The 25,226-nt window shown below is 36.6% G+C and overlaps 6 protein-coding genes across 10 annotated transcripts; 3 read left to right on the top strand and 3 right to left on the bottom strand.

Moving 5' to 3' along the window:
- Window positions 1-65: 65 nt before the first annotated feature.
- On the bottom strand, window positions 66-3,060 carry LOC111778326 (SEC14 cytosolic factor). Of its 4 annotated transcripts, none has more exons than XM_023658080.1 (7): window positions 2,902-3,060; window positions 2,579-2,687; window positions 2,249-2,504; window positions 1,439-1,475; window positions 1,116-1,233; window positions 869-979; window positions 66-319 (listed from the first exon to the last, which is right to left on the bottom strand). In XM_023658080.1, the coding sequence occupies exons 2-7, from the start codon at window positions 2,642-2,644 to the stop codon at window positions 182-184; spliced, it is 726 nt and encodes a 241-aa protein (XP_023513848.1). In that variant the 5' UTR covers window positions 2,645-2,687; window positions 2,902-3,060; the 3' UTR covers window positions 66-181. The 4 variants fall into 4 exon arrangements, with proteins under 4 accessions (XP_023513848.1, XP_023513865.1, XP_023513874.1 ...); XM_023658097.1 differs by having other exon boundaries at window positions 2,949-3,051; XM_023658106.1 differs by lacking the exon at window positions 2,579-2,687 and having other exon boundaries at window positions 2,949-3,046.
- Window positions 3,061-4,514: 1,454 nt separating this feature from the next.
- LOC111808712 lies at window positions 4,515-5,792 on the top strand. Its single transcript, XM_023694860.1, has 3 exons — window positions 4,515-4,916; window positions 4,996-5,131; window positions 5,276-5,792. The coding sequence occupies exons 1-3, from the start codon at window positions 4,569-4,571 to the stop codon at window positions 5,656-5,658; spliced, it is 867 nt and encodes a 288-aa protein (XP_023550628.1). The 5' UTR covers window positions 4,515-4,568; the 3' UTR covers window positions 5,659-5,792.
- A 1,675-nt stretch (window positions 5,793-7,467) lies between these two features.
- Window positions 7,468-10,635, top strand: LOC111781982 (adagio protein 3-like). The gene is made up of 2 exons (XM_023662737.1): window positions 7,468-7,767; window positions 8,643-10,635. Exons 1-2 carry the CDS (start codon window positions 7,493-7,495, stop codon window positions 10,246-10,248), a joined length of 1,881 nt encoding a protein of 626 aa, XP_023518505.1. The 5' UTR covers window positions 7,468-7,492; the 3' UTR covers window positions 10,249-10,635.
- Window positions 10,636-12,282: 1,647 nt separating this feature from the next.
- LOC111805884 (S-protein homolog 74-like) lies at window positions 12,283-12,681 on the bottom strand. Its single transcript, XM_023691171.1, has one exon. It carries the CDS (start codon window positions 12,679-12,681, stop codon window positions 12,283-12,285), a length of 399 nt encoding a protein of 132 aa, XP_023546939.1.
- Window positions 12,682-14,415: 1,734 nt separating this feature from the next.
- LOC111805831 (S-protein homolog 1-like) lies at window positions 14,416-14,907 on the bottom strand. Its single transcript, XM_023691075.1, has one exon. It carries the CDS (start codon window positions 14,905-14,907, stop codon window positions 14,416-14,418), a length of 492 nt encoding a protein of 163 aa, XP_023546843.1.
- Window positions 14,908-19,021: 4,114 nt separating this feature from the next.
- Window positions 19,022-24,641, top strand: LOC111804500 (microtubule-associated protein 70-1-like). Of its 2 annotated transcripts, XM_023689340.1 has the most exons (11): window positions 19,023-19,744; window positions 19,831-19,916; window positions 21,131-21,196; window positions 21,278-21,448; window positions 21,548-21,718; window positions 21,833-21,988; window positions 22,098-22,244; window positions 22,338-22,409; window positions 22,493-23,029; window positions 23,136-23,326; window positions 24,104-24,641. In XM_023689340.1, the coding sequence occupies exons 1-11, from the start codon at window positions 19,480-19,482 to the stop codon at window positions 24,141-24,143; spliced, it is 1,902 nt and encodes a 633-aa protein (XP_023545108.1). In that variant the 5' UTR covers window positions 19,023-19,479; the 3' UTR covers window positions 24,144-24,641. The 2 variants fall into 2 exon arrangements, with proteins under 2 accessions (XP_023545101.1, XP_023545108.1); XM_023689333.1 differs by having other exon boundaries at window positions 19,022-19,744; window positions 21,131-21,448.
- The last annotated feature ends 585 nt before the right edge of the window (window positions 24,642-25,226 follow it).

The following is a 25,226-nucleotide window of genomic DNA, read 5'->3' as shown; positions in this document are numbered from 1 at the left end:
TTTTTTTTTTTTTTTTTTTTTTTTTTTTTGAATTTCATGTAAATTTTACCAAAAGCTATGCTAGCTTTAGGTACTGAATTAGCTTACACAACAATTCCATTGAAGCTAAATAACATTATATATCTTATATATAATGAGCTTTTGAGAGAGAAATAATACAATAGAAATCAATTGCCTATCATCAACCATCCAAGTGAGGAAGGACAGCATCTTGAAGAGCAATAAGCTTTCCCTTTCCACCATACTCAGCCGGCAGTACTTCTTCTCCAATTTCCTCTATCATACTTTTCCTTTCTTCTTCGTTGCTCACAATCACAATCTGAAGTCATTAGTTTCATTCAATTACATTCAAAATGTCGCCATAAATATTAATCATGCTTCTTCTTATAACAATGATTCTAGCACCATGCAGTTAACGTTCATATACAATACTCACAATGATCACTAACATTGAAAAGATTAGAACAACTTTCTATCTTTATTCTCCATTTAACATGTTCTACGAACCCTCTTTTGTTTGTGATTTTCAATGTTAATTTGATTCAGAAGGGAGGAAATAAAGCTGTGGGGATTTGAACTTAGAGCTTAATGCTCTCACTTAATATTAAATCACTGTTTATTCAAAAGCCTGTCAATCCAATCCAAGCACAGCAGAGTAGATAAAACTAGTAGATAAGATACTAATTATCATCTCGTTCAATTCCTCACCTCATAGTTGTTTAACTAAAAGAATGGTTAGTGTTAGTCCCCGACTTTAAACACATTGTTTCAGCTGTTAATTATCATCACGTATGGAACAAGTATTTGAAGGCAGATGCAGCGAGTCATTTGTCAATTTTTCTGGAATGTTGTTATAGAGATCACATACCTTTTCGAGTGTCACCTTCTCAAGGAACCGAGAAACCATCCTCCACACGCTGATAAAAAACCGTGGCATATTTAAGATGTAGCACTTTGCCAGACGTTCAGGATAATAGGCCTGCATTAGAGAAGCCAAAAGAATCAAAACGTGCAATGGTTATGTTACAAGAAGGTAACAAAAAAGAGGTCATGAACTAAATTGTTACTTTCGTGAAAGTTTAGGAATCAAAAGTATTTTTAAATCAATAGTTTACCTGCAAAAACTGAAAGCCTGTGATCAATCCACGGGGGTCGATGTTCTTGTACGAAATCTGCTGCAAATCAAGAATGCCAATCAGCTTCTCATTCCCGATTTCTCTTCCTTGGAAAGCACTGTAACAGACACCAGAAATACTAAACACGCTATCACTTGAACTTGCCAAGATACAATTGTTTGAGCAATATGGAATCATAGTGTTCACAAGAGTGACAAAGAAAGCATATGAAATTTGTTTAACATGGTTGAAAATGGTGAGTACAAAGAGAGATAATTTGCAAGAGTTCTGCACACATGAAGTTAGTACAGATTGAGTGGCACCTTGAAATTGTCTTGTCCAAGGCATAAACCACATACTCTGCATAAAGATAAGAGATGAAAACAAGTGAATCAGATAATATCAATTACTTGATGCCTTTAACTCATTTTCCATTTAAATGCATAATCCTGCGCTGTTGGAGAGAAAAAAGCTCAAGAAGGCAATGTAACCTTACAATATTTAATCATACTGACACAGAGAGCTGGAAGTGCCCACACAAATGGGGCATGTATGGTCCACATTCACATGATCTTTTAGCCTAAAATTTGATGAGCCGTCTGGAATTCAATTTTGAAGATAGAAAAAAAAAATCCGAAAGTGTTCTGAAACTTGAGATTAATTTCATTTCTGCACATAGTCATAATCTCAATCTTGTGATGTGATGAGGAATAACAATTTTATTTTATTGAAAAATTGGTCCTTCATAATAACATATGAAGTGGAAATCTTATAGAATGTCAAACATGAATGAGACATAGGACGGTCTGGTGGTGACCTAGAACGGTGTAACGATCCAAATTTTCGTTCTGATCATCCAATTTTCATCTAACGTTAATTTTGCCTTTTCCCAATATTTTTCATGAAAACCATCTTAGAAAACAATCTATAACGAAGATGTAGAATGGTACAATTCAATCTATTCTTTAAGATATTAATTAATGAACAGATCAATCAATCATGGTGAAGAAGTGGAACTGGTCAACCCTCATGGAATCAATATAAAACTAATTTCAAAGGGCGGGCTAACAATTTCAAAACAGATCCCAAAACAAACTCCAATTAAACTGAAAATCCGAGTTGAGAGAACTCACTCTTGAACTGAACTTGATCCTTCGCAGGAAAATGCTTGCTCCCTTTAACGATCATCACAGAATGCCCATTCTGTGACAAACCCTGCAAATAAATTTTCCTAGCTTCCAGTTCATCTTCAATCTCAGATTCATCAATTCGCCCATTCGGAACCATCGTATCCCTCCATTTCTGCCATTGTACAAACATCTTCGCTGCTTTCTCAACATCCATCGACCTCGCGATCAAAAACCTCATCATCGTCAGGTCTCCATACTTCTGCAAAACAAAGATTACATAAACAAACAAAAAATTCCAATCTCAAAAAGAAACAAGCCCACAGAAACCCTTACTTCCGTGGAAACCCCATTTTTCTCGACTACTCTCCTCATCTGCAAAATCCGCTGACTATTCTCCATTTTCCAAAACTAACACAAAGATAATCACCGTAATCGGCCTCAACTACAGTAGAAACAACGAACTTAAAATCAAAATCTGAAACCAAAATTTCACCAAACTAGTACGATCGGTTTCAAAATCAGAAATCTGAGAGGGATTTAAAACAGTAGAATCAAAGAAACGGGAAAGGGAAAAAGAGAAAAAGGGAGATCAGAGAAGAAATTAGGAGGGATGAAATGGAATTTAATGGTGGAGCCAGAAGTGAATGGATATGAACCGTTTGGAATTTTGCTGCGAAATATTCGGAAATGGATTTGAGGGTGCCTTTCACGCAATTCAATGTTGAAGAAACTTGCAAACCAGTAGTCACTATGAGTCTACGAAAGTCATCTCCATCGCCATTTTTTCTTCTCCAAGATTCTCATTTACTGTTCTCTTTTTGCAACTGTGTGAATAATATATATAGAGAGAATAACAGAAAATTATTTTATTTTATTTTATTTTATTTTTATTTTATTTTATTTTATTTTATTTTATTTTATTTTATTTTATTTTATTTTGATATTTTAAAATGGAAGAAATTGGAAAATTGAAATTCATTTTTTACAAAAAAAAAAAAATGTCTAAAAATAATGTTGAATTATTCAAAATGTCTATAAATATTTTTTAGAATATAACTATATTAATAAAATAAAATAAAAGTATTTAATTTAGTATTTATATCAGTGATTTATATATATATATATATATATATAGATAATGAAAATATTTATTAATCTCATACATGTTAAATGCCGTGTAAACTAAGACATTTAGCAATTGTCAATACATATTTTCTTCTTTACTAATTAAATGAATTAAAATGTGCATTTATTATTTGTTTTATATTTATTTCATTTTAATTTATAATTTCAAATATTATATTAATGTTCTCTAAAATTTTACATCAAAAATTATTTTCAATATTGTGATGAGTTAAAGTCAAATCGTTAAATAAATCTATTTTTTTTAAAACAAAAAATAGCTGAGAAGGACGATAATTGTAACATTATATATTTTCATAAAATTTAAATATGCTATTAGAGAATAAGTAGTTCCATTATTTCGAGACGTAAAATTTGGGATCTCACCCTCTTATTGGCCTCGGGACTTGAATCATTAAAAAAAAAATTATTAGAGAATCATTGATACTGAAGCTACAAGATATAAAACAGATTTTTGACCGAACTATAATTACGAACAACTCAAAAAGAATCACATGTAATAATTATAAACGAGCCCCACGATCTTAATATCAAGATTTCCTATTTGAAATTATAGAACTATCAATTTCAAACCTAGACTTTTTTGGTTTTAAAATTGATTTTTTTTTTAATTTATTAGATAATATCAGTAATAATTGTACTTATCTGATAGATCAAGACTTCAGTATTTATTATTGTATTTATGGCTCCAATTTTGGTAGATATTGAGAATATTATAATTTATTTTTATTTTTACAATATACTTTGAGAAATTTTCTTCAATTTTATTTATGTATTTATTTAATAAGTATTTAATTTTTTTTTTTTTTTGAAAATAAAGCAAAAAAAAGTGATTTATTATTATATAGTGAAAATAATATTTGCTTATGACCACATGCATATATTATAATTTATACCTACAATTACTTTAATGGTTAGGTAAGAAATATAAATGTAAGAGTTAATGGTTAGGTAAGAAATATAAATGTAAGAGCTAACTTAACATGGAATTAATTAACCTAACCTTATAATACAATATAATATTTCATATCAAATTATCTAATTATTATATAGTAAAGTTTTGGGCTAAATTTATAATTTAATTTTACAAAAAAAAAAAAAATAAAGGGAAAATAAAGGGCGGATAGCTTGACCTTATCTCGAAAGGTCGAAATTCCTCCCTCATCGCATTTCTTTCAAAATGGCGAACCACCTCCAAACATCCCCAATCCTGCACTCCGATTCTCTCCCCACCGTTCTCCGGCCACTTTCCGGCGACCTAAACACTACTCCAACCAAAATCTCTTTCTCTTTCTCTTTCACAATCCACGGTTCTCTAAATTTCAGAGCTCGCCGCCGCCGCCAACGCCCTTACGATTGCGCTGCTCGGCGGAGAGTCCGATACGATGATGAAGAAGATGAAGATGAAGAGTATGGCCACAATGAACAGATTGCGCTGCTGGAATCCTACACTCGGGGCGCTGCCGGCGAGGCGCTGATCGTTCACGCGGCGCTCGATGGCGACCTCGTTGAAGTTCTCGTCTTCAAGGTTTTTCTTCGTTTCTTTAAATTTAGGGTTTAGGTTAGATTAAAAATTTTAATTGAGAATGAGATGTAAAATTGGACAGGGATTCTCGTCATGCTTGAGCTATGCGACTTCATCTGATCCATCCAGAAGTGTTCTTCCAGCAAGAGCAACGATTCAATCCATTGATAGAATCAAGGGCCCATTTGATCCCTCAAATATCGAATACATTCAGAGGGGTATCACTTGGGAATCATTCAACTTCCCTACATAGCTTAATATCATACCATTCGTTCTTACAACCTATCATTCTGTTAATTAATTGAATATCATTTCATTACTTCAATTTTCTTACCTTCAATCTTATCAAATCCTCTCGGCAGGTTTCAATTTTATCATTTTGTTAGGATTGTGCGTGCATTTCAATCGTCTGCGACACATCCGACTTTCCTTTACACTAGGCCAAGTCATTCGGCTCAACCTTACCTCTGCTCGGGGCCAAAGTCTCTCAATGCAACGTCGCATCTCATCTTGTCATCTTGATCCCCATCGACATAGTTCATATGTCTTGGCGTCATTTCGAGTCTCGGGATGTCGTCGGCCATCACAACTCGTTCGGTCATGCCATCGAGAATGGGCCCGCGTGTCGCTCATCTCATCGGGACTTCCCGAACATCCATTCATCTGGGTTCTATCGAGGCATTGGCCCTCCCATGCCCATGTCGTGTCATTTACGGATACCGTGTCGGATAGCAGGTGTATGTAGCAACCTCCAATACACGGGCTGGGGCGCAATATCGGCACATCGGTGCCACTCGGTACTATACTTGAAAAACTTATTTCAAAAGAAGTCGCCCGAGACACTCGTCTCGGTACGCTCGCCCACACTGTGACACACGTATGTGCCATAGGGTAGCTCATAGGGCCCAGGGGTGGTGGAGAGCTAACATCATGATATCCCTATAGTACATTTTGAGCCATTTTCAATCTTTGAGGCATAGACATAATTTTGGTGAACGGTCATACCGTGTCGTGCATCATCCGTCTAGTGTCCGATTAACACCAAATTTGGCGAGCATTCATATTTCATATGGACGAGTAATTTTGGAACAAATTTTAAAATTCATAAATCATTTAGATATAAATTTAAAAATTCTATGAACTAGACCTACTTGTTCACTTTTATTAGCAATAAATTAGGAAGCAGCTGAGTACTTAGAAAAACATATATAACCTCATGCCTACTCTTTAAGAGTTGACAATGTCGAGTTTTTAGGCATCCCGTATGGGACCAATTTCTTATCATTTGTGCCTATTCTCGTCTTTGGGTCGAACTTGATTTATCAGGCATATGGGTCCTATAGTCTTTAAATTTTCATTGGACTCGGGAAAGTTCATCGATAAGTCTTTTTTAACCTAGAATTGTTAAGGTAAAAGGAGTCGTTGAAGTGGTAATTATGAAATTGATGGGATAAATGGGGGAGGGGGACTTGTGTGTCAAGATCAAATAATAATAATATTTATTATTATTATTATTTATTATAAATAATTTTTCAATGGGTGGATGCATGGGCATGAGCATCGCATGTCGATCGGCTGACGATGGGGACCACAAGGCATACTAGAAAGAATCCTCTTCCCGAAAAAAATATCTTCTATGACAACGATTTTCTTGGTGACGTGGCGATTTCTAATTCGCCCTTGAACGCCAGATATTTTCGAACTCCAAATATCCAATCCCACGCGTGTTCCCCACTCTCCCCAACGTGGACTTTCGCTCTTTTCTTTCACCCTTCTTTTTCCGCTTAATTACTCAACTGCCATTTCCTTTTTAAATTAACACACCAAATTTTTAGTAAGTTATAAATTTAGTTACTTCACTTATAAAATGTTTTTAATAGTTTTTTTAAATGTTTTTCTTCAATAATTTCTATAATTTAATTGCCTCATAGTTTTTCTGAGGACCTTCAATTTCTACACTTTTTTTTAATTTATATTTCAGAAGAGTCCCTGAGGTATGACGATTGATTTCATAGGATCACACATAGTTGTAAAAGTTGACTCTCAGTTGTCATCCATGACTCTAGGCCAACCCAAGGGCCTGAAAGGCGACCTCCATGGAGTCAGTCATGCCCAAAACAACCCACATTTGAGGGGTTGACCATATCTGATAAAGCGATTTCCTTGAAGGCTAATTAGAGCCTCTCATGTCACAACATTTTTTCATCTAATCCATAATGACCATTAATTTCGATAAGAATCTCACAAGAATGTTGGAGAGCGTCGCCTTTTGTTAGGGAACAGATCCCCGGGAAAGCAATACAATGTAGGATTTGTTGAAACGTAATACTTATTTAGGGATAGTTTTGAACAAAAATGAAAATTAAAAAAAAAAATAATCACATTATTGAAAACGGATATATTATTTTTAGTGTATGGAAAGGATTTTTCTATAAATTTTGGTGTAGTGGCAAATTCGTAATTTTAAGATGGGAGATGGGCATTTTACTTCACCGCCATCGAGCAGATAAATATCTCAAATGCTCTGTCCAATCACTTCAATTTTCAGGTTCTGACGAAAGAAAGAAAGAAAGCGGCGAATGGCAATGGCGAAAAACGATGATGAACCGGAGGTTCAGAGCTCCGTCAAGAGGCTAAAATGCTCTAAGCACGACGATGAACAGCTCGAAAATGAAGAAGAAGAAGAGCAGGTGAGTGAACTTCCATTGAAGCCAGGCATGTTCTTCTACCCAATGACGCCAACTTCCTTCGTGGTCTCCGATGCTCTGGAGCCCGATTTCCCAATCATCTACGTCAACAAAGTCTTCGAGATCTGTACCGGATATCGCGCCGATGAGGTCCTCGGCCAGAATTGGTATGATGAGATTCAATTGCGCGATAATTTTTGTTGTTTTGCTGGATGTTTTTGGCTTCCTTTGTTTGGTATAGAAGGCAGTGGTAATTTCGGTTTCCGGATGGATTTATAATGTAATTTTCGGTACAAGAAACTTTTGGATGCTCGATAAGGTGATTTGAAATTCAATTAATCCAGGGGCAATTAGTTTTGTGGTTTTGATCGTTTGTAATGAAGACAATATATGTGCCCCTTTTGAGTTGTGATTTGCATCAATTTCAAGTGGGAATCCTTTCCGAAACCAGTTTTGTTAATGTTTCCTGTTGCGAATGTTCTATGCTTGTTAAGGGTGGCTTTTTTGTGCTGGTCGATCCTTTTAGCAAATGAATGATTGTTTGAATTCCTATCCTTACACAAGTTACTACATGATAAAGAAGCACATTTGATTGGTTTGAATCTAAATTCTGGTCGGCATCCTGTTAAGAAAGATAGAGGAGAAGAAAGTGAAAGTACATTTTGATTTCCTTGTTTATTTTTCTCAAAAAGTCGGTGGCTCTGTGGAAAATTATGGTGACTCTGATAATTTTCTATCATTGTTGTGCTCTTTTTCTTGGTGGGACGGTGGGGGTAGTTACCATTTGATTTCCGTAATTCACATTGAAGTCCTGATGTAGTTGCCTTTTAGTTTCATTCCAACAGCATGACTTTATCCAATTGAGTCCATAGTTATATACTGTCAAATGATTCTGGTTTAAGTTTATCAGCGGTGATTTACTTGAAACTTCTTTCTCTCTTCGTATGATCTTGTCTTTGTACAGTTTAGTTTATTTCCATGGTTTTGTAATTGTTCTTGTGTGTAAGAATTTCATAAACTCATATGGGTACTTTTGTTTCAGTCGGTTCTTACAATATAGAGATACTCATGCACAAAGGCGCCACCCTTTGGTAGATCCAGTGGTTGTTTCTGAAATCAGAAGATGTCTTGAGGAAGGCGTTGAATTCCAAGGTGAACTCCTCAATTTCAGAAAGGATGGCACTCCTATGGTGAATAGGTTACGGCTTGCACCGATACATGATGATGATGGTACTGTAACACACATTATAGGAATTCAAGTGTTTTCTGAGACAAAGATAGACCTTAATCGGTTGTCATATCCCGTTTTCAAAGAAACTTGTGCAATAAAATATGATCTATCAGGCAAAAGTGCTCATCTGATTGATCAATCACCATTTGGTCAGCATAAAAAAATCTGTGGGATACTACAGCTTTCAGATGAAGTCTTAGCCCATAACATTTTATCACGCTTGACGCCACGAGATGTTGCATCTGTTGGATCAGTGTGCCGAAGGATTCGTCAATTGACGAAGAACGAACATTTAAGGAAGATGGTATGTCAGAATGCATGGGGAAGAGAAGTGACTGGAACATTGGAACAAATGACAGATAAACTTGGTTGGGGGCGCTTGGCCAGGGAACTTACAACTCTTGAAGCTGTATGTTGGAGAAAACTGACAGTTAGGGGAGCTGTGGAGCCTTTACGTTGCAACTTTAGTGCTTGTGCAGCAGGTAATCGACTTGTATTATTTGGTGGGGAAGGAGTCAATATGCAGCCCATGGATGATACCTTTGTTCTCAATCTTGATGCTGCAAATCCAGAGTGGCGAAGAGTAAGCGTGAAATCCTCCCCGCCTGGACGTTGGGGCCACACTTTATCATGTTTGAATGGTTCTTGGTTAGTTGTTTTTGGTGGATGCGGCAGTCAAGGATTGCTCAACGACGTGTTTGTACTCGATTTGGATGCTCAGCAACCAACGTGGAAAGAAATCTCTGGTGGAGCTCCTCCATTGCCTAGATCCTGGCATAGCTCCTGTATGATCGAAGGTTCTAAACTGGTTGTTTCAGGTGGATGCACAGATGCCGGGGTGCTTCTCAGTGACACATACTTGTTGGATCTAACAACAGACAAGCCAACCTGGAGAGAGATTCCCACATCCGGGACTCCCCCATCTAGATTGGGACATTCTCTGTCAGTTTATGGTCGGACAAAGATTCTAATGTTTGGTGGACTTGCCAAGAGCGGACACCTACGCTTACGATCGGGAGAGGCGTACACCATAGATTTAGAAGAGGAAAAACCCCGGTGGAGGCAACTTGAGTGCAGTGCATTCACTGGCATAGGCGGCCAGAGTGCTGTAGTTCCTCCACCAAGACTCGATCATGTAGCAGTCAGCATGCCCTGTGGAAGGATTATCATTTTTGGAGGCTCGATCGCCGGGTTACATTCGCCTTCTCAACTGTTCCTTTTGGATCCATCCGAGGAGAAACCATCATGGAGGATTCTCAATGTTCCTGGACAACCACCAAAATTTGCTTGGGGACACAGTACTTGTGTGGTTGGAGGAACAAGAGTTTTGGTATTGGGCGGCCACACCGGGGAAGAATGGTTACTCAATGAATTGCACGAACTCTGCTTAGCTAGTGGGCAAGATTCAGATCTTTGATTCTATTTTAATCTTGCAGCCAACCCCAAAGGAAAAGTTGCATCAAACGAACCAGTTGAGACTCCTCGTAGCTACTGTAAGAACAAAAATTTCCCAGTTCCTTGCTGCATTATGATTTTATTCGTGTTTAAATTTTGGTCTTCTGTATATATTTATAAAAATGTAATATAGGTTGCGTTTTTCCACTTTTTCTTACCTTTCTTTTTGGTTCTGTAATTTACTTCTAAGTGGCCATGTGTCTACTTTGTATTGTGCAGCACTTCCTGTGTAGATGTACATGTTTTCTCTTGATTTGGGGTTTCTTATTTGACAAACAGGACCCCCATTTTTGTTTAGACATGTATTACTGGAAATGACAATTTTGATCTCCAATTTGCTGGGTGTCAAGATGCCAAGTTTGTTTGTTTGCTATAAATGTGTATTCTTGCATTTTTCTCTTCTTTTTTTTACCTTGATTAGCTTCGAAGATAGGTTCGAACGATTCAAGTATTTGTGTTATCGGATTGGAAAAAGGATGGAGATTTGTTTTGTAAGGGAAGACTCCACTAAGCATACTTGATTGGCTTACCTATATAGTTTGGCTGTTCTTCACTGACTTCAAATCAAAAACCTTACCAAGAAATTCAATGGAAGAAGGGATCTTTGTGAGTTTTCCTAGTCTATCAACTCTTGCAAAGATTGAACCAAATTTACCTTACTCTGTACCAAATGATAATTTTGATATTAATTCTTTTAGGCTAAATTAATAATACATATGAACGTCAACTCGTATGCAACTTGATTTTTCTTAGTAGGCAACTTGATTTCTCTTAGTGTAACTTGAGTTGGTCATAGTAACTTGAGTTGGTCATAAATCATGCGTGTATATTTGCGATGCAATTTTAAAGCATCAACTCATTAGAAACAATGCTACAAGCAATTATCAGGTGGCATCGTAAGGAATGCTATGTACTATTGCAAGATGTTGCATTGCAACTAATGAGTAAAATGAGAAGCACAAAATTTAATTGATTGATTGTGAGACCCCACCTCGGTTGGAGAGGAGAATGAAGCATTCTTATATCTCTACAAGAGTGTATAAGAGTGTGAAAACCTTTCTTAGCGCGTTTTTGGTCAAAAAGATCGGTTAGTTAGTGGTAGGCTTGGCCATTAGAAATGGTCAAAAAGGCCCTTGCTGAAAAGGATGGCCCAAAAAGGACATTATCAGCTAGTGAATGGGTTTGGGTCATTTATTACAAATGGTATCAAGATCAGACACTAAACGATGTGCCCGAGGAGATTGAGCTCTAAAGAGGGATAGACACGAGGTGGTGTATGAGCTCTGAAGAAGGGTAGACACGAGGTGGTGCGTCAGCCAGGACGTTGGCCCCAAAGGGGGTGGATTGGATTGAGCTCTAAAGAGGGATAGACACGAGGTGGTGTATGAGCTCTGAAGAAGGGTAGACACGAGGTGGTGTGTCAGCCAGGACGTTGGCCCCAAAGGGGGTGGATTGGAGTGTCCCACATCAATTGGACAAGGGAATGAGTACCATAGAGGACGCTAGGCCCAAAAAGGGAGTGGATTGTGAGATCCCACATCGATAGGCTTAAGCCATTACAATAAGATTCATGTTTGCCTCATATCACTTAGATATACAATATGCTGGTTTTTTCACCCCGTGGTGATGATATCAACCCCTAGTTTACATGCTCTCAAACATGAACGTGGACATGGAAAGCATGGGCAATGTCGGTGACTACGAAGGTAAAGGAAGAACAACGGCTCGATTATTAATAGAGTGAATAGTCCAGTCATGGAACAAATGAAATAAATAAATAGATTTCTTATTGAATTTGATTAAGATACTTAATAAATAAATAAATAACATTGAGATAGCTCAACCGATAAAGATACATACGTTATGTTATGATTTGTATCTTCTCGGGTCACTCGTTGTCGGGTGAGAAGATTAAAAAACAGCACTTTGAAAATGTAAGCTAGGATGATGGGGACACCACACACCAAGCCACAGACCAAGCCAAACCCTGTTCACTTCACGGCAACCTAAGCAATTTCCAACGATGATAGAAGACCTCTTGACCAGCTTTATTCAACATATAAATCCCATCTTGTTTAGCGATCCAAATGCACCTAAAGTTGGAACAGTACTCATCAAAGAAAACCTCATCAACAAAGAATGCATCAAATTCCTTAAACCCTCTTTCCCATTCCAATCTACAATGGAATAATGTTCTTCCCCATATATTGTCTCTAAACGACCAACTTTGTTGATCGTCTGGAAAGAGTATGTGTAATCCCAAATCGTCGTCTTTAGAAAAGCAATGGCTATCCAATATATACATTTGTAACCCGTTGCGAATTTCGACACGAAATTTGGGGATATCAATAAGAGATCTTTCCTGTTGTTGTTGTTCTTCACTTGCACCTGTCATTGGACAGGACATCGTAAGTAAGAGGCCGAGCCATAATAATACAAGTCGATCCATAGGGTTTAGTTTTTGTCTGATTGAACTCGAAGGAGTAAGTGCTATTATTTGGTTATCTTTTGATGTCTGATGGATAACGAGTTCATGTTCTTGTGATTTGTATGTGTATATATACATGAAGTTCTTGACATGGAAAAGGCTCAAAATAGTTGCTTTTGTTGAGAAATGTAAGGGGAAACCTAATGTTTTTTTGTTGAGAAAGTCAGCATGGGAAATTTGTACATTCTAAATAAGGACCAAACACTTGCAATACAAATTATAAACCATTAAAAGTTTTTAGAAACTTACCTTCATAGTCATATAATCATGTGTCCTGCTATAGCATCTCATACATAATCAATATATAGACACGTTTTTTTCGTGCAATTCCTCACGGCGGTGCATATAGCTTCTACGATAGGGGTTTGTGCAAAATTGACGGGAGAACAGGAGGGACTAGCTAAGAAACAAAGGACGATTATATTATTCACAAGTTGGATCAAAAGTCTATTTTACCCCTATTATTACATCTGGTACCTTAAGTACCCTTGATTCTCTAATGAATAATTAGTTTATGATCCAACCATAGTCTCTCTTATGTCTGTGAGAGGACGGGACTCATTGTTAAAATCTTGAAATCAACCCTTAAAGAAACTGCTCATTTACTCTCCTAAACCCTAAACCCTAAAACCCTAAACCCTAAAGCCCTAAAGTCTTAAAACCCTAAAACCCTAAACCCTAAACGCTAAGATTGAATTTCATCTCAATAAATTTATTTTTCTTGCACCCGTTAGGTCAAATCTCGAAAATGGTAGGTTTATTAAATTGACTGCAAAAGTCATTCTCACTCATGCAAATCAAAGTAAAATTCGTTAAAGACAAAAGTTCGTCAATCAAGATTGAGATCGAGTCACATATGATGATATTGTGAAATAATAGTATTTTTAATTAACAGATTCATTACAAGACTAAATATTCTGTGTCTCAATCTTATATATCCTCATTATATACGATACCTCCACTCACATGTCTCTGTGAATAAGTTGGATCAAATCATTTGTAACAACTACAAAATGGCTAATATCAACAGTGTCATCAACATAAGCACCAAATTTTATCGATATATAGTAGACTGTCTCAGCTATTTCTTAAACATAATTTTACTGCAAATGGATCATATGCCGTTTAAGATTACGATAATAACTAACGTTAGATTTTTCATATAATGAATAATGTTATATGGTAAATAAAATAATTTAAATTATTATTAAGTACTAAAAAACAAATCTCACCATCTCCAACAAATAATTCTCGTGCCATTGGATTCACGAAAAGGCTTAATTTTAGTGAACGGACGAGTACGTTCAAGCCACCGATCTCGCTCTTGAAAAATATTTTTAGAAAACGAAAAACTTTTACAAAAGCAATGTTATAAGCAAGCAAAAAAAAAACAACCAGCAACAACAATGACATTGATAATAGACAACTCGAGTAGGAAGAATTGGATAAATAGTTATATCTTCTTACGATATATTTTACAGCAAAGCAAATTAACCTTAAACAGATGTAAACATAATTTGAGCAATGAATCGTACCTTCATACACTATAAGAATAAAAAAATAAAAAAATAATTCAAACATGACCATGACATCAAACATGTAATAGCGACAGACAACGGAAGTTGTTTGGTTTGGTTTTGATCATGGAAGCATTTCCCAATGATCCTTAAAAACAAGTTGACCATTTTGGTCGGCCAAATAAACCCCATCTTGTTTTGCAGTCCAAACACAGGAAGAATCCCCACAAAAGGTGGTGACAAAGTTTAGATCATCAGCAAAAGCATCAAATTCCACGAACCCATAAGCCCACTCCAACTTGCAATGAAAATTGGTGGATCCAAGCCAGTTCCCTCTGAACGACCAGCTTTGTTCATCGTCTGGGTATACAACATGCACCCCCAAATCGTCGTCTTTGGAGCAGCAATGGCTGTCCAACAAGTACATTCGCAGCCCATTGCGTATATGAACATCAAACTTGCGTAGGGCTATGGCAGGTTGGTTCGGATCTGGCTGCTCGGGCCCTGTTTCTGCCTTCTTTTTCGAGGCCACCGACATGGTCAAGGACACCAGGTGGAGGAGGAGGAGGAGGAGGAGGAGGAGTGGTAGCCGTCGCATGAGCCCCTGCCCCTCCATTTTTGTTTTTGGCTAATTCTCTGAGCCTCTTCTGGGTTTAAATTGGCTGTCGGAGAAGCCCCCAGGTTGTTGGAGAAACGCTAATATTGGACAATGTTTTGAATTCATGGTCATCGCAGGTTGTCTCCACACTGCACCTTTAAATTATGTTCCTTCCTAATATTTTCTCTTTAATTTGCTTTAAAATCGCTATTTATCTTACCCAAAAAAAGGTTTTTTTTTTTTTTTTGGTAAGAATTTATTTATTTATTTATTATTCTTATTGAAGGAATCACGTTAATGATAATTATAATTGTTATTTAATATATGTAATTTTATTTTATTTATTTTTAGATTTAGTTGGTTTGGATAAGATGGTGCATTAGTGTCTGTTTTGGCTCATGGTGTATTGTTGTCAGTCTTATGGTATTCATCAAAATACCGTTCTTTTTAGGCTTTCTAGTGTCTGTTTGGGCTCATGGTGTATTGTTGTCAGTCTTACGGTAATCATCAAGATACGGTTCTTTTTAGGCTTTCATTTCTTGACTATTATGCGTCTAATAGGAAGAGGTTTTTACATTTTGTCACGGTACTCAAGGTTTTGTTTTTTTGTTTTTATTTAATTATAAAAAGCACGTGGGAAATTAATAAGAAAGATAAGTAAATACTTAATCTTCCCGCTCCAACAAATTTATTTGAAGCCTTCCGAGTTACTAATCTTCCACCTTGAACAAATTTATTTGAAACTTTCATAGCTGTCAATTTTTCGTCTGTGACCAAATCTATGGAAGCGGTCTTCATAGCTATGAATTTTCCACCTTCATTAGATTTATTCAAAGTCTTTATAACTACCGTTGAAGTCGTGTGGTCGAAGTTATAAGATCAATGTTGCACATTATCTTATCCGGCAGGTTATGACAAACATATTCAAATGGATCGACATTTTTATCGAAGAGAAATTAGAGATATGGATAGTTTGAATCAGTTACGTGTACTAAAAAAAACTTCACAACTCAATGTTTAACGAGTTAATAACTAAGCTGGGAATGGACGATATCAATTGTGCACGAGAATCTAATATCTAGAAATTTAATTAAATTTAATTTTCTTATTTAGCTAGCACGGGTTCATATACCTTCATTCATGTTCCAATAGATATATTAGTAGAATATTTGATTATTCATGTTCTTTCTACTCGGGGTTATTAATAAGGTCGAAAACTATTAGAAAAATAAAAAATATATGAAACTTTGTATTGACCATTATTACACGTCGATTTATTAACAATTTAATTACACGTAAGAGCGAGAAATATTTATATTACAACAACATATCCCAATAATCATAAAAAACATATTGACCAACTTCATTGGTCAAATAAACTCCATCTTGCCTTGCACTCCAACCACACACTGAGTTCCCACAATGGCGGTTCAAGAAATTATAATCACTCACAAAAGAATCAAATATCAACTCCCCATATTGCCATTCCAATCTGCAGATGAATTTGGTCGTCTCCATAAAATTAGCTCGAAACGTCCAGTTTTGTTGATCGTCGGGGAACAATATATGCAACCCTAAATCATCATCTTTCGAGTAACAACGACTGTCCAATATAAACATTCTCAAGTCATTATGAATCTCGATTTGATATTTACGAAATTGAATCAGGGGTGTCCTTGGTGGTGAATATGGTCGTTTAGGGATTACGTCTTGGTTTCTATTCTTACTAAACTTGCCTTTGGCCATCGACGTGTCGAACAAGGCAATAAGCAAGAGTCCAATCAAGAACACGAGCTTATGCGATGCCATTGTTGATGGTGATTGAAGAAAGGTGGGTGTATGTCCATTTATACGTTTGTGTGTGAGAGATGGATTAATGGGTTGTTTGAGGAATTTAAGGTTTGCTAAAAATGACCAGAAAATGTCTTAATTTATTGAGTTTGTTTCGTTTTTTAATGGTGCGTGGAGCTTGAAGAGATCACAAATGATGTGCTAATGCAGTTAGTTATCTAACGTCCGTCAGTACATGCAATTTTTTAAATTTTAACTAAGTTCTAGTCGGTCTTTATTAACCGTAAATCAAACATAGTCAACCTAATTGAACTTCCTCTTTTCATGTACAAAGACGTTAAGTCTCTAAAATTAGACACAACTTCTCGTGATCGAAACATGCACGTGAACGACAATTAAGTACTAGGTTTGAAAGGGACAAAATTAGGGTTCGTAAAGGAATAAACAAACAAAAAGAACTTTAGGGTTTAAAAATAGTTTTTATCTCTTACACCAAAATGGCAACTCTATCTACACCCACCATTTTCTTTTTCATCCAAAACTTTTTAAAAATATATATATTAAAAATAAAAATAATATTTGAGCTACTTTATTTTAAACACAAAATTATTATTATTTATTTATTTAACTTTTTTGTTTTTTTATAAAGTGCTTGTTACAAATGGGGAAAAAAGAGACAAATGAGACAAATACATAAACAAAATCATTTTTTCAAAAGAGAGAAAATAATTAAATAAAAGAAATGTCTTTTTCAAAATAAATATATAAAGGAAAAATAAAGGGTATATAGGGTCCTCAAATTCCACGTGTCAACTACCAAACACTTTCTTATGTAATGTTCAAAATCTATGAGACAATATTAGTTGGCGATCCGATTCTCAAAATTGCTTTTTTAATTTGTTTGAAGTTTATCGTGTGAGATCTCGCATTAGTTGGAGAGAAGAACGAATATGCGTTTTTAAAATCGTGAGATATGTAATGGGCTAAAGCGGACAATGGTGGCTTGAATTGATACAAATAGTATCAAAGTTAGGCACTGGGCGGTGAGTCAGGATATTAGGTCCTCAAGAAGGGTGGATTATAAGATCTCATATCAGTTGGAGAGGGGACGAAACATTTGTTATAATGGTATGGAAACCTCTCTCTGGTAATCATGTTACATATTAAATCACCATTAAATATAATTTAATAAAATCCTCCTTAATTATTTGAATGGTAATGTAATATTTTATTTATTTTTAGAAATATATATTTTTTTGGTTGGAAAATAGAAAGTTATTTATACATAAAAAAAAATACTAATTTGAACAAAATATTAAATATTGAACAAAATAAAAATGGATTAATCCATTAGAAAATTGGGAAAGACGGCCAAGTGGAAGGAACGTGAAAGAGCCGAGCCGAGCTGCGCTTAATTGGTCCAGCTGGCATCCGCCGCTTCTTAACAAATAGTAATTTTGGTTATTACCTTTTTTTTTTTTTATTATTATTATTATTTAATAAATTAATTCAAGCGTAATGACCCACTAGTCTGGATCCGTGACATCGAACATGTACGAGGACTCAAGTGATACACCAAAGAAAAGCTTTTTTAAGTATCAATAGCTAGACATTTTCTCAACCGAGAAAAGTTTTTCATGATAACATCTATAGATATTATAAGCAAGAATATTGACATAAGTAACGAGAAATCCGGTATAAAACACAATCGTTTGCTAGTCAAACACTTTTTGTATTTGGTCAAGGCTAGAGTTTGCATTTCCAAAGCAGGTTGGACCTCGAACGGGTTTGACTAGGTATAACTCACTTAGTTCATGATATAGGACACTCCGAGATCAGGATAGTATTGTTTTGTGCGCTGCCCAAGCGTATTACCGAGAACAACACTACATGATTTGTCACGTGACTTCACCTATGGGTGGAGGAAGCGTGTCAGAAGGCTGGTTGAGCCGTATATCCCAATGACCCAAAAGTTCAAGATGGATCTCGTGACAAGCTATATGAAAAATTTTGTTACTAACCACGAACCCTAAGTCGAGTCGAAAGGAAAAAATCGGGATTGAACAAGTTCAAAAACTACCATGCTAATATCGGAGAGGTATCGGGGTTCAAATCTTTAAATTTTTATTTATTGTTTTAAGAAAATTAATTTAAAAAAAAATAAACCTTTGTATTCTCTCCCTGACTTAACAGCAAAGCGCCTGCAAACAAGACCTGTATTTTCAAAATTATAAATTATTTAATCTCTTTATTAATGTAATTTAATTAAATTAAATGAGAAGTTAATTGTTTAGATAATCAAATAATAATCACTCCCTCTCTCTCTCACACACTCACTCTCTTTCTATCTGTCTTTTTCTCTCTCTAACAGTCTTCCCCCACACATACTGACACACCCTCCCAGATTTCTAGAGAGAGAAACACTGACCCAGAGAAACCAGAGCCCCCATTTCCCTCTTTCTCTCTCTAGACTTCATTTATACCCCTCTTGGAGAGAGACACACACACACGCAGAGAGTTCAGTTCTCCTTAACGAACCCAATTTCTCATTTCCATTTTCTTGCTCTCTTTCTCTCTCTCTCTCTCTTGGGTTTTGTTCTGTATACTTGAGTTGAGTGGGTATTTAGTTCTGTTTCTGTGTGTATTGTTGAGTTTTGTTATTATTCTTTTGTTTATTGATTTTTTGTGGTGAATGTAATGTACATTTTGTGAGATTTGGAGCCCTAGAGTTTGTGGATCCTGGGCTGGGCTTGCATTTGAATGTGAAGAAAGAGGGGAGAGATTCGGGTAGATCAGGTTATGGCGGAGATTTCTGGCGATGGAGGTGGGTTTTTGCCGGAGGTTAGCAATGGACGAGCGGTGGATTCTCAGGCTACGCCGACACCCATTCCGGCACCGAATCCAACGTCGTTGACGGTGTCGGGATCTTTCAAGGAGGGGAAGAGCTCGTCGAGGCGCCGGACGTCGGTTAGGCCGAGTATGGACGCCGACGACTTCTTTAACTTGTTTCCCGGCTCGGATCCGGTGAAGTTGGAGCTCAATCGCCTCGAGAATGAAGTGCGAGGTGCGAAATGTGGTTCGATCTGCTGTTTTTTTAGCTCGTTTTATTCAATGTTTTGTGTTCGATTCGTTTTTCTGTCTTGTTCGCAGATAAGGATCGAGAGCTCGGGGAAGCTCAGGCGAAGATCAAGGCATTAAAGTTGTCTGAGCGACTTAGAGAGAAGGCAGTTGAAGAGGTTAATGTTTGATCATTTTATTGTTTTTGGGACATCTTTATGCTGTTAATTGTGCGATTCTTGTCGATTAGCTTAAAGGGATTGAAGAAATTACTTGAAAGTTTTTTCTTCTGTGAGATAGGATGGGATTTGACAGTGAATACAACACCCTTTATTATTGGAAACTGCCAAAATTATCTGCTGAGTTTGCAGAATCTAGGCTGGAGCATTTTTCTACAAGTTGTTGGGTTTGCTTTTTGTATTGTTGAGATCTGAACTTCTCAATTAAAATCCCCTAATTGTTCTTATTTCCATTTTGTGGGCATTCCCTCGGTACTGAATGGTGGGTAGTTCCCATTTTTCATCTGCCAGTTTCCTTGACAAGATGGATCGTTAAGCTCCATCAAGCCTAAGTGGGAGAAGTAGCCCTTGTCCCAAATTTCTTGAACCAAGCATTCTGGAAAGACACCTTTTGATTTCCTAAGCTTTCCCTTTAGAACAGACCAGTTGAATAACGTGTGATCCTTGAGTCCTTGTATTTGTCTAATTTGAGTGCAGCATGAAGATTTTCCGTTTACATTCATGCTCAAATCTTATTTTTCATTGTACTAATATTGGGGGATGGTGAAATTTTCATATTTTTTATGTCATGTTCATTTTCATTCTGGTTGGAATTAGCCTCTCCTTTTGGAAAAACGATTGCGAAAATTATTTCACCGTTTATTTTCTTTCAACGTATGTCATAGGTTTAATCACACATCTATTTTTTAAGTCCTGTTTAGAATTATTTTTGTAACATTTCAGTCAATCTTGGTCTCTTAAATGGTTGTTTTGAATTCCAAGTGTTCACAGCTTTAGGTGTTAATCCATCTTCAGAAATGATAGAATTTCAAATGTTCTCAATTATAGGTGTTGTGGTCTTGTGAAACTAAGAGTTTTCCTGTAAACTGATGCGAATATACTGTTTTACTTCTATGTATTCTCATCTCCTATCAGCATTTTAAAGTTGGCTATGGAGTGTATGTAGGCCTCTTTGATCTTAGAACTTTTGGTACTCGGGTTTATCTGTTCTACTTTGCTTTATACAGTAAGGCTTCACAGGCTTTCCTTTTCATGTGTTCTTCTCAAGCAACATTTATATTGTCCGAGTGGCTTATTTGTTACCCTTCTATGCATAAAAGTTGGGGAAATGTAATTTATGGAAATGATTGATTTGGTGTTTAATTTATATATAGCTGACTGAAGAACTATCAAAGGCTGAGGAGAAGTTGAAATTGACAGAATCTCTTCTTGAAAGCAAGGTATTTACTGAACCTTTTTTTTTTAACCTTCTTTACACCTTTTGGTTGATATCATGTAATTTATCGTGTAATATTTTGCAGAATCTTGAAATAAAGAAAATCAATGATGAGAAGAAGGCTTCAATGGCAGCTCAATTTGCTGCTGAAGCTACTCTTAGGAGGGTACATGCTGCTCAAAAGGATGATGACATGCCTCCAATTGAAGCCATTCTTGCACCTTTGGAGGCTGAGCTCAAGCTTGCACGACAGGAGGTACTATTTATTACATATGCCACAATAATTACTAAAACACAAACCGCACGGAAAGAAAATTACTGTGAGTTTATATGTGTTTTCTTGGTTGATTTCCAGATTGCTAAGCTTCAAGATGACAATAAAGCATTGGATCGTCTTACCAAATCAAAGGAAGCAGCTTTGGTTGATGCTGAGAGGACTGTTCAAAGTGCCCTGGCCAAGGCCTCTATGGTGGATGATTTACAGAATAAAAATCAGGAGTTGATGAAACAGATAGAGATTTGCCAGGTAATGTTTCTGATGCATGATGCTTAACATCTGAGCATGTAAGCCATTTCGTCCATCATCATTTCTTAAGCTTCATAATGAGGAGAAATTTATAGGTTCACTGATCTGTTTTAGGAAGAAAATAAAATCTTGGACAAGATGCACAGACAAAAAGTTGCAGAGGTTGAAAAATTAACGCAAACTGTGAGGGAGCTGGAGGAGGCTGTTCTTGCTGGTGGTGCTGCAGCAAATGCTGTGAGGGATTACCAGCGCAAAGTTCAAGAGATGAATGTAATGTGCCGAAGTATTTGAATCAGAAGTGTCTTTTACTTGACATGTACTAATTTGAATCTTCTTGTGCATTACCAAAATTGTTGAGGTTTCTTTCTGTGTTCTTCAGGAGGAAAGGAAAACTCTTGATAGAGAGTTGGCTCGTGCAAAGGTAACAGCCAACAGAGTGGCTGTTGTAGTAGCAAATGAATGGAAAGATGCAAATGATAAGGTTATGCCTGTAAAACAGTGGCTTGAAGAACGAAGATTTTTGCAGGTAAATTGAGTTCCACAACTCTTTTGCATCCAATATTGTTCTCTGGGCTTATCTGTTGCCTGTATGTTGTTGTGCCATTACCTCTATTTTCAGGGAGAAATGCAGCAACTTCGTGATAAACTTGCTATAATGGAACGAACTGCAAAGTCTGAAGCTCTATTGAAAGTAATCTATTCTTTTCTCGCTGTCATTGTGTACATGGTTAGCAGTTACTAGAAACTAAAGACCTCTCTGCTACTGTTTTCCAGGAGAAGTATCAGCTGCGACTTAGAGTGCTTGAAGAGAGCTTGAGAGGGTCTTCTGGCAGTAACAATCGGAGTACTCCTGAAGGGAGAAGTATAAGCAATGGCCCCTCTCGTCGGCAATCTTTGGGTGGAGTTGACAACATTTCAAAATTAACTTCCAATGGATTTTTATCGAAAAAGACACCAGGTTCTCAGTATAGACCTTTGTCCTCAAGCAGTAGCACAGTGTTGAAACATGCCAAGGGTACGTCGAAATCATTTGATGGAGGCACGAGGTCATTGGACCGAGGAAAGGTGTCCTTAAATAGACTTCTACCCAGTTATTCATTCAATCAGTCCTGTGATGCAAGCAAGGACAGTGAAGTAAATAATGATTGGAAAAGTAATCCCGATGAAAAGGGAAATGAGTCTCCCACACTTGAGAGTGAAGACAGTGTTCCGGGTACATTGTACGATTTACTTCAGAAGGAGGTTATAGCTTTGAGAAAAGGCGGTCATGAGAAAGATCAAATCCTTAAAGACAAGGATGACGCCATTGAGGTTGATATTCTGCACAAGCTTGCTCACGTTTATGTAACTTTTTCTGTATATGTGAGTCTCATAGATGTTAACTTCTTTTCTGGTTTTGGTGCTCAATGTTTTTCAGATGTTAGCAAAGAAGGTAGAGACGCTGACCAAAGCAATGGAGGTTGAGGCAAAGAAGATGAGAAGGGAAGTGGCTGCCATGGAGAAGGAGGTAGCAGCTATGCGTGTGGAGAAAGTGCAGGAGAACAAGGCAAAGAGATTTGGTGGCAGCACCAAGGGCCCCGTTAGTGCAGCACAACTGCATCCCGGAAGGTATTAATTCAGATTTCTGTCATGTACAAAACTAGTAATCAATCAATGCTGTTATTATCAGAAAACTAGTGTTGTGTACGCAATGACTATTATGATTGCATATCTCTGATATGATTTTATTATTTTGGGGTGGGAGGTGGGGCGGGAGAAGATGCCAATCTCTGTAATTTAAAGAGAGCTTATTATGATATGCTCTCTAATTTATGTAATTTCATCATATTTCTGCCACTTAATTAGTGTCAAGTTAATATGTTGCATGTACTGGGATTAAATGTTGGGAATACACAGCAAATATTTGATAGGAGCTTCACGAGATATTTGGATTGAATTGATTAGAAAATAGGCAATTGTATTAAATTCCATGTGTTCAGTTTCTTTGTTAAGATGTCCTTTTCTTTTATGTCCTTGAAGATGTTGTGTATATGGACACATGTATTATGGTGCTCTTATTGAGGTTCGAGATCATGGACTGTAGACTGTTTCCTCACCACTTGAGCAAGGCATTTCGAAACACGATTACCTTGAACATGTCGACGTTTTAATCTTCTTAATCTGTGATATGACTATTTGAGCAAAAGAAAGAAACAAAAATGTCATTGTTAGAAGACTTGTGAGAATTCTTATCATTTGTTGATCTGTGTTAACCCCACCTACTGCCCTGATGTTTATTTGCACTTGCGACTACTTCTTAAAGCTTTCCTTATTAGATTCAGACTGTTTTCTTACAATACATTAACATCTCACGAAAAGTTGACTGACATCTTTCATATTTTCCAGGAATGTTGGACGCGGTGGGTTGAATCGCAGCACTCAATAACAAGAAACTGAATCTGAATTTGTGCAACCAAGCGTTTCCACATAGTTTATGATCTTTGTTCCTTTTTACTCTATATTTAATTTTCTTCCACATGATTGATCATAGTAGTGTAACCCGCATGCCGATGACCCTGTGTTCGTTAAATTGTTGGCAATATAGTAAGAGGAAAGACTTGGAAAGACGACGTTGCACGAAGAGAGGTAATTGGTAATGCATCTGACTTAGGATTGTCATCCCTGTGTTTAGAGATCAGCAAAGAAGGGGAGAAAGAAAGAGTTAAAAAGGAAGAATAGTTGACTTGTTGGCTAACCACCTTCTGTCAGGTTTGTTTTTGAGTGAGCCAATGGTTGTGTGGATTTGTATAGGTAGTCTCCCTACTGATTGGAATTTTTATTTTTGTTTCTTTCTATTGTCATATTCAGTTGATATATGATGTAATCTGCAATGAGTGTGTTGTTGATTCAGGTATTGTTAATATATTCTTCTTATTACACCAAACTCTTTTCTTTTATACTCCTTTTCTTCTGCAGAGTTCAGTACTTTTTATACTTTTTCTTCACTCCTAGAATGGGTTCGATACTTTTTGACAGGATTGTCTTTTCGTCTTTAAAAACAAGTATTCTTACTCTCAAAAATGCAGATTCCCCTAGTCACTTACATACTCATACTTGTTCAATTGAAGGCCGATCATATTCTATCGCAAATTGTAGAAAAAGAAGAGTACCCTAATCTTTACCAATCTATCTTGCAACCCTTCTCACAGAATGTCTTTCCCCAAGAAATTTTACACTCAAGTTACATACTCAAAGAAGGGAAGACAGGCTTTACCCCCAAAAGAAGAGCAACATGAAAGAGAGAGAGAGAGAGAGAGAGAGAGAGAGAGATGATGAGATGAGTCAGTCAAAACTCATAAAGTAAACCAAATCTCAATTTCTGGATTATTTGTCATAAAAAAACACAGCAGGAACACCATTTCCAAGGTAATAAGTGTCCACCACGATGCCATAAACAAGTTTCTGACAGATCAATTGATTGTCTGTTTAAAAAACAACCATAAAATAAGAACTCCCACATGGATCGTTC

This window comes from Cucurbita pepo, chromosome LG01, assembly GCF_002806865.2.
Source record: "Cucurbita pepo subsp. pepo cultivar mu-cu-16 chromosome LG01, ASM280686v2, whole genome shotgun sequence".
Lineage (NCBI taxonomy): Eukaryota > Viridiplantae > Streptophyta > Magnoliopsida > Cucurbitales > Cucurbitaceae > Cucurbita > Cucurbita pepo.
The sequence above is the reverse complement of the archived record's forward strand: the minus strand, read 5'-3'. Positions and strand labels throughout refer to the sequence as shown.